Source organism: Pipistrellus hanaki (genome assembly GCF_964339955.1).
Source record: "Pipistrellus hanaki genome assembly, chromosome: 1".
NCBI classification, from domain to species: domain Eukaryota; kingdom Metazoa; phylum Chordata; class Mammalia; order Chiroptera; family Vespertilionidae; genus Pipistrellus; species Pipistrellus hanaki.
Window position 1 is genome coordinate 161,032,045 of NC_140503.1, and position 13,499 is coordinate 161,045,543.

Below are 13,499 nucleotides of genomic sequence, written 5' to 3' on the forward strand. Positions count from 1 at the left end.
TCCAGTGGGTGTGGGTGGTTTCGAAAGTGGACGTGACCACCCCCGAGGGGAAGCGTGCGAGGCAGCGTGAGCGAGCTGGGAGCCGGGGCAGGGGGAAGCGGAGCCTCAGGGATGCGGGGGCCGGAGGGGAGGGATGCGGGGGCGGGAGGGAGAAGGATGGGAGGCCGGAGGGGGAGAGGTGCAGGGGCCGGAGAGGTTGGGGTGGGGGCCGCAAGGGGAGGGGGCGGGGGCAGGAGGGGGAGAGGTGCTGGGGCGGAAGGGGAGGGGTGCGGGGGCAGAGGGGGAATGATGGGGGGCCGGAGGGGAGGGATGCGGGGCCGGAGGGGGAGGGGTGCAGGGGCAGAGGGGGAGGGATGGGGGGCCGGAGGGGAGGAGCGGGGGCGGGAGGGGAGGGGTGCGGGGGCGGGAGGGGGAGGGATGGGGGGCGGGAGGGGAGGGGTGCGGGGGCAGAGGGGGAGGGATGGGGGGCCGGAGGGGAGGAGCGGGGGCGGGAGGGGAGGGGTGCGGGGGCGGGCGCGGTGGGAGGGCGGGGCGGGGTGAGCAGGAGCCGGAGGAAAAGCGCAGAGGCGAGGCGGGAGGGCGCCGGTCCGGGTCTCCGCTCGCCGCGCTGACCGCCAGGTGCCGGGCCGCCAGGTGAGCCGCGATGCCGCCGCCGCCGCTGCTGCCGCTGCTGCTGCTGCTGGGGCCGCTCCGCGCCGTCGCCCCCGGCGGCCTGGCGGGACCCGAGGACCCGGTGCAGCTGGACTTTTCCACGGAGCAGCCGGCGCGCCAGGTGAGCCCCGCGTTCCTGTCCTTCACCATCGACGCCAGCCTGGCCACCGACCCGCGCTTCCTCACCTTCCTCGGGTAAGCGCCGCGGCCGGTCCCTCTGCCCCGCGCCCGCTCCCGCTCCCTCTGCCTCTGCCTCTCCCTCTGCCCCGCGCCCTCGCCCTCTCCGGGCATCCCCGCCCGCCCCGCCAGCCACTCCCTCTGCCTCTGCTGACACGGAAATCAATCTCTCTCTCTCTCTCTCTCTCTCTCTCTCTCTCTCTCACACACACACACACACACACACACACACACACACACACACACATCTCTCACCTCCTCCAAACCACTCATTCCTTCCTACCTTATTCACTCAGCAGATGTTGACTGAGCGCCAACTTAGGGCCAGGTATTAAGAGGAAATTTAGGCATGCGACAGCGGGTAGGGGAGGCTGGCGAAGGTCAGTGGGGGGGGGGGGGGAGATATATGTACTGCTATATTTAAACAATAAAAAAGAAAGTTATAATAAGAAAGGAAGGAAGGAAGGAAGGAAGGAAAAAGAAAGAGAAAGAAAGAGGAAAGGAAAGGAAAGGAAAGGAAAGGAAAGGAAAGGAAAGGAAAGGAAAGGAAAGGAAAGGAAGGAAATTTAGGAAAGAAACTTCCCACCTGCGCAGCATTGCGCTGGGAAGGGGGGCGGGCAGGTGCGGCCGGAGCGCAGCTGTGAGCCTGGGTTTGCGGCGCAGCGCGGACACCTGCCCCTGGGGGCCAGGCGGGCCTCAGGCTCCCAGAGGGGTTAAAAGAAAGTCAGATGGAAAAATCTCAAAGCTTACGTATATGTATATTGCTCCATATGTATACTTTAAAATTGTATCTCTAAAACACGTATACTGTAAATACACGTTTAAAGCGCAGTTTTAGGTCCACAGCTAAATTAAGCACAAAGGTTTAGAGATTTCCCCTATTACACTTTCTAAAAGTCTAAATATTAAATAAACGGGACCAGGCAGTGCCTTACGGAGCCTTAATAAAAAGACATCTATCTCTCCAAGTTAAGGCTCAAAATGTGGCCCGGCTTTCTCAGCTGTAATTTTTTCTCGCAGGAAAAAGACTGAGCCTGAGGCAGGTTCCCTGGCCCCTGCCCACGAGTGCAGGCTGCTCCCACGATGGAGAGCTGAGGGACAGCCACAGGTCTTCTGGGCCAGGTCACCTGGGCCACTCGTCTAGGTCAGGAGAGCCGCCGAGGCGGCCACACCTCCTCACCTGGACACCTGGGCATCTTTAGCCAGTGCCAAACAAAACCTACAGGCTGAACTTCCTGTGCTCACCCTGTCAGCTGCCATTATTAAGTGTAGTCATTTATTATGCAAATGAAAAGGCTGGTAGCCTACCGGCTTAGAGATTGGCAGTCAGACCCGCCCTGGCATGATTCCCAGCTCTGTGGAAACAGAGCCTCAGTTTCTTCACCTGTAGAATGGAACGTCTATACAACTTCCTTGCAGGACTGTAATGAGGATTTGATTAGATGACAATTAAGTGGCTTAGCACAGTGTTTGACACAGAGTGTTCACCATGTAAGCTAACTGCTTCTTCCTGGGAAACAGCCAGTATTTGATGACCATTCACCAGTTCTCCTTGCATCTTTTGATGGTAGTTAAACCTCCATCTCTCCCCCTGTGGCAAGAGACAAGAATTTCCTGGTGGGCGGAGTTCCCACTCTTCCCCTCCCCCTTAAGGATAGGAAGGTGACAGAGGTAGCAGCTGGCTTGGCGACAGAAAGATCACTCTGGAGAAACTCAAGTATATCTGAGGACCCCAGGCCCAGCTTGGCGGGGTGGTGGGAGATGATAGGAGAAGAGATGTTGTTGACTGAAAGCAGAAGGTTGAAGTTAAGGACCACTTACTGAAATGTGGAACTCAGGTTCTCTTCTGCTGTGGCAGCCAGGATCTGCCCCACTCCTCCCCAAGAAAGGGCATTTGGGGATATCTTCCTGGGAAAACAGGTCCGAAAGAAAAAACCTACAGTATGACTTTTGGGATCTAGGCCTGATCACCCTGCAGTGAGGCTAACCCGTTGGCTGGGACCCTCAGCCCCCTATGCACACAGAACTCCCAGTCTGCAATTTAGTGAAGGTGATACTTTTAACTCTTCTTAAACTTGTCTCTTTATACCCCCTAGCACTCTCTCTTTCTCCCTGACCCACCTTTTTGTTAAAGGCTGGAGGATAACGAACACCAAAAAAGCCTGGCATGCAATAGATAACACTGATTTGGGTTTAAAAACACAGCGTATTCCTGTTCCAATGGGCTTCTCTCCAGGGCTGGCTCCTGGCCACTCCAGATTCCTTCCTTAGCAGAGGCTGTCTTCGATGCCCACTCCCCAGAGGCATCCGCACTGCTCCTCGCTAAGATGTAAAGGACTGCAGCTCCGAGTGGCAGGAGCTCCCTCTCCTCCTCCTCTTAGACCTACCTTCTGAAACGGGGTCTGAGGGTCCAGCTCCCAGGATGCTTAGCGCAGTGCCCAGGGTAGCCTGGCTGTCTAAGCAGACAACACATTTAGCTTCCTTTTCAGAAGACAACACTGAGCTTAATATCTGTCCTCAGGAACGGAGGGTGAGGGGGCATTGTTTTATGGCAGTTCCTAGTGAGATGTTTGGGTGAAGATAGCAAGAGCCCAGCAGATGAGAGCTGCAGTCATGAGGAGAAGATAATAAATGTAGCTGATGCTAATTAAGCCCTTGTCATATGCCAGGCCCTGTCCTAAGCACCTCCTAGGTATTAACTCATTTAGTCTTTGCTACAAAACTCTGAGGTCATTACTCTGAGATCAAAACTCTGAGGTCATTACTAGGTCAAAACTCTGAGGACAAAACTCTGAAGTCATTATTTTGCTATAAAACTCTGAGGTCATTATTATTATCCCCATTATAAAAGAGAGAGAGAGAGAGAGAGAGAGAGAGAGAGAGAGAGAGAGAGAGAGAGAGAGAGAGAGAGATTGAAACTTAGGGAGATTCAATAACTTGCCCATGGTCAGCCAGCTATTACTGGAAGGAGCAGAATTTGGACCCAAATGCTAATTGCAGAGACAAGAGTACACAAAAGAAAGTAAAGCAATCTATACTTTGTAAGGCAACAGGATAGGATCCTTAAAAAAAAAAAGGTTGTCGAGAAGACTGATACAGTGAAAGAAGCACTGACCTGAGAGTAGGAGGAGCAGGGTCTAAACCTCCAGAGAGGCCTATGCAAATGCAATCAGATGACACAGTTCTGCTTCCCATGATGGCAAACAGAAGGATTTCTTTTTGGGTTGTTGTTCACATTTGCAATTAAAGAACACGGAGTACACAGAATGTAAATGCCAGTGATAGAACAATCTAGAATTGGAAAGAACCATCTTTTGAATTTGCCCTTTTCCCAGAAGTATCTAATCAACAGCCCAATCAAAAACTCCCTAAGCCTGCTCTGGCTGGCTTTTCTCAGTGGTTAGAGGGTCAACCCGAGGACCAAAGGGTCACAGGTTCAATTCCGTTCAAGGAACTTACCTGGGTCAGCCAGGGTGTGGGGTGCATGTGGGAGGCAACCAAACTATGTGTCTCTCTCACATTGATGTTCCCCACCCCCACCCCTGCCCCCCTATCCTCTCTCCCCTTCACTCACTCTAAAATCAATGGAAAAAATATTCTCACCCTTAAAGATGGGTGGACTGAGACCAGCACTGCTTAGTAGAAATAGAATGTGAGCCTCATATACAAGCTACAAATGTAATTTTATATTTTCTAGCAGCCATGCTTAAAAAAAAAAAGGTAAAAACAAGCAGGAGAAATTAATTTTAATGATATATTTTATGTAACAATATTATTTCAACATGCAATCAATATATAAATATTAATGAGATATTTTACATTCTTTTTTTCTAACCAAGTCCTCAAAATCTGGCGTATGTTTTATATTCATATCACATCTCAAATTCAGACTAGCTATATTTCCAATGCTCACGACCACATGTGACTAGTGGTTACTGTGTTAGACAACGCAGTCCCCATGGCAATCAAGCAAGGTTCACCACACAGTGAGAAAAGCAGAGCGCTGAGTCAGGGATAGGGCTCCTAGTACCACAGTGTGGTACCCTGGTGCTGAACAGCCACAGCAGCAGTAGTGCCATTGTGCTTGCTTTTCATAGGATTTGCTTATTTTTTCTTCAGCAAAGTTCATCCCTTTTTGCCAATTTGATAAATATTTACTACTAATAATTTTTGATAATCAGATTGCTGTATCTCCACAAAGTTGCTTTTCGTATCTGGAAAAGTAGTTATTTTCAATGTCAAGTGCAAGGTTTGATAACTGATGTTGGAAAGAGCCATAGGCCCCTTACTATAATATGTGCCTGTTGCTGACAATTAACCAAAGAGAACCAGAAAACTGAGATCAAAGCCACGCATAGACTCACATTTTCTAACCTCTGAGAAGTGCTCCCCCTAACAGAGTGCTCATTCTTCTCTTCCTTCCCAAACCTTCTACTGTGGTCCCTGGAGCCCTTTGTCTGGCATCCCTGTTCTATCCTCCTCACAGAAAAATCCTGCCACCTCCTGGCCCTGGCAGAACCCTGAAGTAGAGAAGTAGATGCGACGCCTCGGTTGGAGTAGAAGCTGGGAGTCTTCATTCTGCATTCTTCTCCCATCCCCCAGGGCAGCTTCCAGACAACCACCCACCAGTCTGAACTCCAGACGGCTGTGGGGCAAGTCCTAAGGGCTTGTACCTTTGCCAGGTTCCCTGTCTGTAAAATATGGATAATAATGACACCATATGCACTCAGATGAACTCTAGTGATGCATGCTAGAGACAGATGACTATTATGACTCCAGGGTGAGGCTCACCGTCTCCATGTCTGGGTCTCATCCTCTGCTGCTTGTCACCACACGCTGTTCCCCTCCCAACATTTTATCTATCGAAGACGGACACTGGTCTCACACTCTCCTCTCCTTTCCCATGCCCCGCCGTCATCCTAGATGATTTCAAGTTCACGTAAATAAACTGCCCCTCTATTTCTTCACACCCACATTTTAAAATAATCCTCATTCAGTGTTGCACTGCAATCAGCTGGCAGCAGCTTATAAAATGCATGTATCTCTTTCCACCTCCACCAGTGACATCAACGCTGATAGCCTGAAATCAGCCGCGGTGGGAATATTTACACCATGGTGATTGGCAAATGCTGAACAATAGGGCACTTTTGGCCTGAATGGGTAGCTCTGTTTGTTGGAGTATTGTCCCCTGAACCAGAAGGTTGTAGGTTTGATTCCTGGTCAGGGCACATATCCACGTTGCAGGTTCTATCCCCAGTTTGGGCATGTGCAGAAAATAACGGATTGATGTTCCTCTCTCTCTCTCTCTCTCTCTCTCTCTCTCTCTCTCTCTCACCTTCCCTCCCTCTATCTCTTTCTGTCTCTCTCTTTCATCAATAAAAAACATATATTTGGGTGAGAATTTTTTTTAAAAAAAAGAGCACTTTTTCCCTAGGGAGTCAACTTACTAGCACACATTGCTTCTCTCTGCTTCAGCCACCTAATGCCATGGCCATGCCTTGACTCTTCATCTGAAATCTTAAAACCTTCCATTCTTGGACTAAACTCCTTACTCTCTTAACTCCTTCACTCTGTGGATTCCACCACAGCTGTTTTTTAAGTACCTCCATTGAACAGCCTTCTCCTCACTCTGATTTTGACTTCTTGATTTTCCACATAAACCGCTTGTGTGATAATATCCACAAATCCCGGCCCCATTGTTCCTGCTAAAACCCAAACCTTTCTTAGTCTAATTGTATTTTCCTTCTTTGGAATCTATAGGGTGGCTATGAAATTCTGAAATGGAAGATATTATCTAGTTGTTCATATATTCATAAGCCACCTTTATGTATTTGCCTCTGCTTCCAGTCTCGGTGGCCACTCTGTATAGCTGAGTTATGGAGCTCTTTGGGGTGGAAGGGACTCTCCTAGCCACATGGGTTGATGTTGCACTATAAATTCTTGGCTTTCAGATTTATTCCTTAGTGCTGCTCTTAATTTTTCTTTTCCCTGATTCTCTCATTCTCCACTTCCTTCAAAACTCTGAGCCCATCTTCATCTCATCACTCTTAGCCTATGACCACATTTTTGTTTCCCAAAGAAAATGAAGTCACTAGACAGGAACTTCCTTTTCTTCCTGCCATTAAACCTACAGATATACCATGGCTATGTCCTTTCTTCCTTTCTCTTTTCTTTGGCCTTTCTTTCTTTCGTCTTTCTTTTCTTTTTTTTTTCTTTTTTTTTTTAGAGTGAGAGAAACATTAATCAGCTGCTTCCTGCATGACCCCTGCTGTTGATAGAGCCAAAACCCTGGCATGTACCCTGACCAGGAATGGAACTGGTGACCTTTTGGTGCATGGGATGATGCCCAACCAATTGAACCAATTCAGTTGGTTGGGCAAGGCCAATTCTAGCTCTGTTCTGGATCCTGTCCCCTCTTGTCTCCACAAGGACTTTGCTCTATCAATCATTTCTTCTCTTCCCTGGACCTTTAACATCTCTGTTTGTATTGAATCCTCCCTCTCAGCCTAGCAACATCCTCAAGTCTTTCCCATCTCAGACTCCTCCCTGCACGTGTGCCTCTGCAGTAATTGTCCTCGTTCTCCCTTTACAGCCTTCCTTCCTGTTCCACCTTCAGAATGCCCCCATCACTGTGTCTTGAAATAAATCTCTCCAACATCATCAGTCACCTTTTATTGCTAAATACAGTGAACAACTTTCAGGTTGGTCTCTGCCATGGATTGAATTTTTGGGTGTTCCCCTGCAAATTTATATGTTGAAGTCCTAATCCTCAGTGCCTCAGTATGTGATCTTATTTGGAAATAGTGCCATTGCAGAAATAAAAATCAGTTAAGAACTGGACATACTGGAATGAAGCAGGCAGTAATCCAGTATGAAGGATGTCCTTATAAAAAGGGGAAATTTGGAGACAGACCTGCATACAGAGAGAACACTATGTGAAGATTAGAGTTATGTTGCTATGAGGGACTACCAGAAGCTAGGAGAAGGCTGAAATAGATCCTTCCCCAGTTCCTTCAGAGGGGTGGTGGCCTTGCCAACACCTTGATTTCAGATGTCTAACCTCTAGAACTGTAAGACAATAAATGTTCCTTGTTTAAACCACCCAGTGTATACCAGAAGCAAATTCTTGCCGGTCACAAATATAAGAAGTTCATCAAAAGGTTGGTGGACCTTGAGCCTTCAGCAAGGGCTGGAAAATCACATGTTATTGCCTGTTGGAAATGACTGAGGGCATTTCTCCAAACTTGAAAAGGATGCATAAACAATTGCTTGCTGCCAGACTGCTGAGGGCATTTCAATATACATGTTATTGCCTCCTGCTGGCAAATCACCTAAATAGACATAGGCAGTTCCCCCAATCTGACAATGGTTTCTGTATACTAAACCTTGCCTTTTATCTGTATATCTACTTTGTCTTAGGACAATTTGTGTTAATAAATAGCAAGAGGTCCTGAGACAAGCAGGACTTGGTTTCTTTAGCCAAGCTCCTCTGGCTCCCCAAAATGCCTTCCAAAATTATGTTTTATCTCTAGACTCTTTAATAATTTACAGCAGCCCCTTCTCAGGATTCCTGAACCCTTCTAGATGCTGGACAAGACCCTCAGATGCTGGACAAGACCCTTGTGGTGGTACTTTGTTACTGCAGCCCTAGCAAATGAATACAGTCTGTTGAAAGCATTTGGCATGGTTGACTCTTGAAACACTATCTCATCCCTTTGGGCCTGTGTCACTTCCATTTCTGGGGATTTCCCCACCTATCTAACAGTTCTTCTCCATGTCTTTCTCTAGCTTGTCTTAAATGTTGATGTTCTTTAGACTTTGGCCTAGGTGTTTTCTCACTTCACATCCTCTCCTGAGTGGTCTTACCTGCTTCCGTGGGTTGAATTACTGTTTATGCAGTGGTGTGCTAGGAAATGTTGAACAATGGGCCTTCTGGGAGGAGGGGAGACTAATGTAAGTTTTCTTCCAATTTCTGTTATAAGTAGCCCCACCATGACTAATCTCAAACTGCCAACAGTTTAACAACTGGTTCAAAACTTAACAATTGGCTCTCACCGGCTGGTCTGAGCCAATACAAGCCAGCTCCAGCACACCTTTGCTTTTGTGTCAGACATAAGCAGCTTAATTTCAGACATAAGGTAATATAAAAATACCTGCAGACTCTTTGTTCCCTTAGCAACTGCTCCGGAAATGAATATGGCAGCTGCTTTATGTGTCCTTTTGTTATTTCCATGTCACTGTGGCTGTTGTAGATTTTCCCATATATGATGGAAATACCTTTTTATGACATGTTTAGCATCTGTTTTCGATCTTTCTGTTTTTGTTGTTGTTAGAGGGTATCAATATTGTATTCTCAAAACAAGAAAATGTTCCATTGCAACGGAGACAAACAAAAAGGCCCTGAATACTGATACTTTGAAGCATCTGACTTCCTTTACTTGGCAGGAGCCAGAGCATTGGGTTTTCATTTAGTCCGGAAAGCAGTCTTTGTCTGGCCCCACTTGCCTTTTTGGCAGGCTGGACTCAATAGTTCATTCACTTAACCAGTACTTACTGAACACCAGCTGTGTGCCAGGTACTTGTCTAGATGCTTCTCTGGGCACAGTGAAGATGCCAAGGAGCCACATAGGTAAAGCCCAGGCTTTCACAGGGCTTATGTCAGGGGTGGGGACTGGGACAGATAGGAAACCAAGGAAACAACTAAGGATGAAGGTAGTAAAGGCAAGGTAATGTGACTGAGAGGACCCAAGATGGTAGAGTTACTACCACTGCGAAGTAGGCTCTGGTACTCATACATCTGACCCCAGCCATGCACAGATGCACATTTAGTGATGCCCCAGCACCCTCTATCTGTTGCTAGTCTCCCTGCCTGCCCTCCCACCACCACCACTTCCCAGAAAGCCCCAGTCTCTCCCAGCTTACAAATACCAGCCACACAGATTTAAATGAGCTTCTTCTATCATCAAACACAATGAAAATGTCAAGGACTAGAATTAGTGTCCTGCTAAAGGCAGTGGAGTGACTCTGAGGAAGGTCCTTTATCCGTTTTAGGGCCATGTCTCTGCACCTGTCAGCTGGGGTTACTAGTCACTGACTCTTAGACTGAGTACTCTCCACCCTATACCTCACCTGTGTGTCTTCTGAACTCCAGGCACACATGGCCAAGGGCCTGATGAGAATATGTTTTAGCCTGCTGAAAGGGTAAGCGTTTCATTGGCATCTCAAATTCTACAAAACTAAGTCCCTCTCCCTCCACCCCCAATGCCAATCATCACCTTTACTACTTCTCAGCAAATATTACCTTCTTTCAAGATGCTTCCAGGGATAATTCTTGATTCTTCTCCAACATTCAAATCATACCACATCTAATATTTTTACCTTCATATATATCTTAAATTTATTCATTTCTCTCCATCCCTATTGCTATTATCTTACCCTCAGCCCATTACTTTCTGTTTATATTAATATGACTACAGTCTTGGTCCTTCTGTTCAGTTATTTATATTGTAGCCTGAGATTCTTTTTCTAAAATAAAAGCCTGGTGAGATTACTTCATGGCTTCAATTCCTTCATGGCTCCCCATTGCTCCCATATAAAGTTTAGACATGGTGGCTTACAGGCCTTCTGGGTTATGGTGCTACTTGCCTCGCCAGTTATCCTCTCTCAGCAACTCCTTGCCCCAATTCTAGGCTCTGGGCATACTGGTCAGCTCTTCCGTGGTGCCATATGCTCTTCTGCCTCTGGTTTTTGCACAGACTTCCCCCTACACCTGAAACACTTCCTTCAATCCTGCTTCACTACCTTTGATTCGGATAAGATTTATTATTTTTGAATGTCTAGCAATGAAGTCATTTCCCCTGGAAAACCTCTAACCACTCTTTACCCCCCAGCCCAAAGTCTGGGTTAGAATCCCTTTGTATATTCTCGTAGCTCTGCCCTGGAATTGCTTGTTGAGTTGTTCATTTATATCACTGGACTATACATTACATGAGAACAGCAGCTTTTTCTGCCTTGTTTGCCATTGTGTCCCCAATAACTAGCATATGCTTGGCACTGAGTGGGCTGGCAATGGGTATATATTGAATAAATTAATGGAGAGTGATAGCTCTTTTAAGTAAACCTTGTTTTTTTTTTTATCTATTCTTAATAAAACATTAACACACACACACACACACACACACACACACACACACACACACCCCGTATAAATTAAACTATTGATATCATGTGCTTATTATGGAAAACTGGTAAAATACAGAAAAGCAATAGAAAAGAGTCTATCATCCATCTTATTATATAATACTAATCACTCTAATCTCCTTCTATATCTATTATTTTCATTGTTGAAATCACACGATGTCTACAGTTGTTTTGTCTTAATGTGGTAAAACTTACATAAAATTTACCATTTTAAAGTGTCCACCGACATTCAGTACTGTCACATGGTTGTGCAGCCATCACCACCACCCATCTTAGAACGTTCATCTTCCCAAACTGAAATTCTGTGCCCATTACACAGTAATGCTCTGGTCCTCCTCCCTGCAGGAAGTGGAACTGGCTGTCTTCTGAATCCTTACCTAGTGCAAGTGAGCATGTCTGCACATTTTCTAGCGGTTTTGAGGATCCTGTGGCCGATGCCGTCCTTCCTGCCATTCTAGTGTTGTCGGGTGTTTGTCACAGTGAATCCAGTTTAATGACATTTCTGAAGCTTCACTTTGTACTGCATTTTCCCATGCTGGGACCCTCGAAAATATTTTAAGTTCCATTAAGATGCAAAGAAAATGAACTTTTAGGTCAAAGAAAATGTTTTACTCTATAATATTAGCATATTTGTCTTTAAGTAAGTAAATAGCATCATGAAAGTGTTTTGGTTTTTTTTTTATGGAGGAAGAGGCTCAGACAGGAAAAAGTGCCTATATAATACAGTAAAAAGTTCTCAAGTTACAAAAAAAAAAAAATGGTGAGGAGGAATCACTGAAGTTCTTTAATACAGGAGACTGATCCTTTGGTCAATTTCCACATCATTGTTTTGCTAACCTGAGCATAAGTAAATAAATTTTTCAAAAATTTTACATAACATTATGTATAATTAAGCAGGTGCACATCTTAAAATTTTAAATTTTAGGTTAGGTTTAAATTCCTAGAAGTTAGAAATATTGACAATTAAATAGTTTTCCTGGGATGATTTTTCAAGTTGAGATAAATCCAGATGTAAACTAAAATCAGGCCAATACCGAAACTGGTTTGGCTCAGTGGATAGAGCGTCCGTCTGCGGACTGAAAGGTCCCAGGTTCGATTCCGGTCAAGGGCATGTACATTGGTTGCGGGCACATCCCCAGTGGGGAGTGTGCAGGAGGCAGCTTGTCGATGTTCCTCTCTCATCGATGTTTCTAGCTCTCTATCCCTCTCCTTTCCTCTCTGTGGAAAATCAATAAAATATATTAAAATAAAAAATAAATAAATAAATAAATAAAAATCAGGCCAATCCAAGAATGACACAGCATTGATTTTATGTGTTTGAAGAGCATTCCAGAAAGCAGTGTGGCGAGGAACAGTTAGTAGACTTAAATTTAAAAGGATGGTTTTCTTAGGGAAAGGGTGGTGAGGGAAAGGAGGAGGAATCCTATGTTATTTATGAACTTCTGTGGGAACATAAATTTTTGAAGACAATCTACTTTTTTAAAGAAACACAAAGTCATCTTTCCTGTACTTTCTAGCCTCTTACCTATTTCCTCCAACAATCATAACAGGTTATGATGCCAAAACCGGTTTGGCTCAGTGGATAGAGCATCAGCCTGGGGATTGAAAGATCCCAGGTTCGATTCCAGTCAAGGGCATGTACCTTGGTTGTGGGCACATCCCCAGTGTACAGGAGGCAGCTGATCAATGATTCTTTCTCATCGATGTTTCTAACTCTCTATCCATCTCTCTTCCTTTCTGTAAAAAATCAATAAAATATATTTATATATATATATAAAGGTTTTGAGCTTTTTCAACAGACTGAACACTATCCTCCTTTGCCAGAGTTAGAGCTCCACACTGCCTCCAGGTGCCTAGAAGAGCAACCTTGCCACTAGAAAGATTCAGAATGAGATGACTCCCCCGTATACAACATGACTGCTCCCTCCACAGCCTGTCCAGCTAGACATGAAGAAATAGGTCCACCAAGACAGAGAGAATAAACATGTTTGATCAGATTATTCTGGAGGCGAAAAATTAATTTCTTGCTTGTCTTCCTAACAGTTCTCCAAAGCTTCGCACGTTGGCCAGAGGTTTGTCTCCTGCATACCTGAGATTTGGTGGCACCAAAACAGACTTTCTCATTTTCGATCCCAAGAAGGAGCCAAGCTTTGAAGAGAGAAGTTACTGGCAATCCCAACTCAACCACGGTGAAACTGTTTAAAGATTAACCATTTATTTTCGTTAAGTGGCTAGTCAGGGGCTTTCAGTCAGATTCAGCTGACTGAGGAGGCACCTACACAAAAGAAGGAAGCAGCGGGCAGGTTTCCTCTTCCTGGTGTTTTCATGAATGTGAGACCTCGCCAAACAAAGGTGTGCTGGGCATACCCGAGAGTTAATTATGTGGAAATAGAACAGTGACAGGACAGAGCTGCTTGGAGAGGGGTGTAGGTAGAAATGCCTCAGACTGACAAGAGTAGTTCCAGCTGAAG

At 45.8% G+C, this 13,499-nt stretch overlaps 1 protein-coding gene across 1 annotated transcript in view; it reads left to right on the forward strand.

Moving 5' to 3' along the window:
- The first annotated feature begins 516 nt into the window (after positions 1-516).
- Positions 517-13,499, forward strand: part of HPSE (heparanase) — a 40,549-nt gene continuing 27,566 nt past the window's right edge. Inside the window, exons 1-2 of the mRNA XM_084897533.1 lie at positions 517-846; positions 13,072-13,217. Coding sequence (XP_084753659.1) covers positions 644-846; positions 13,072-13,217 — 349 coding nt within the window. The 5' untranslated portion in view covers positions 517-643. The remainder of the gene's footprint in view (positions 847-13,071; positions 13,218-13,499) is intronic.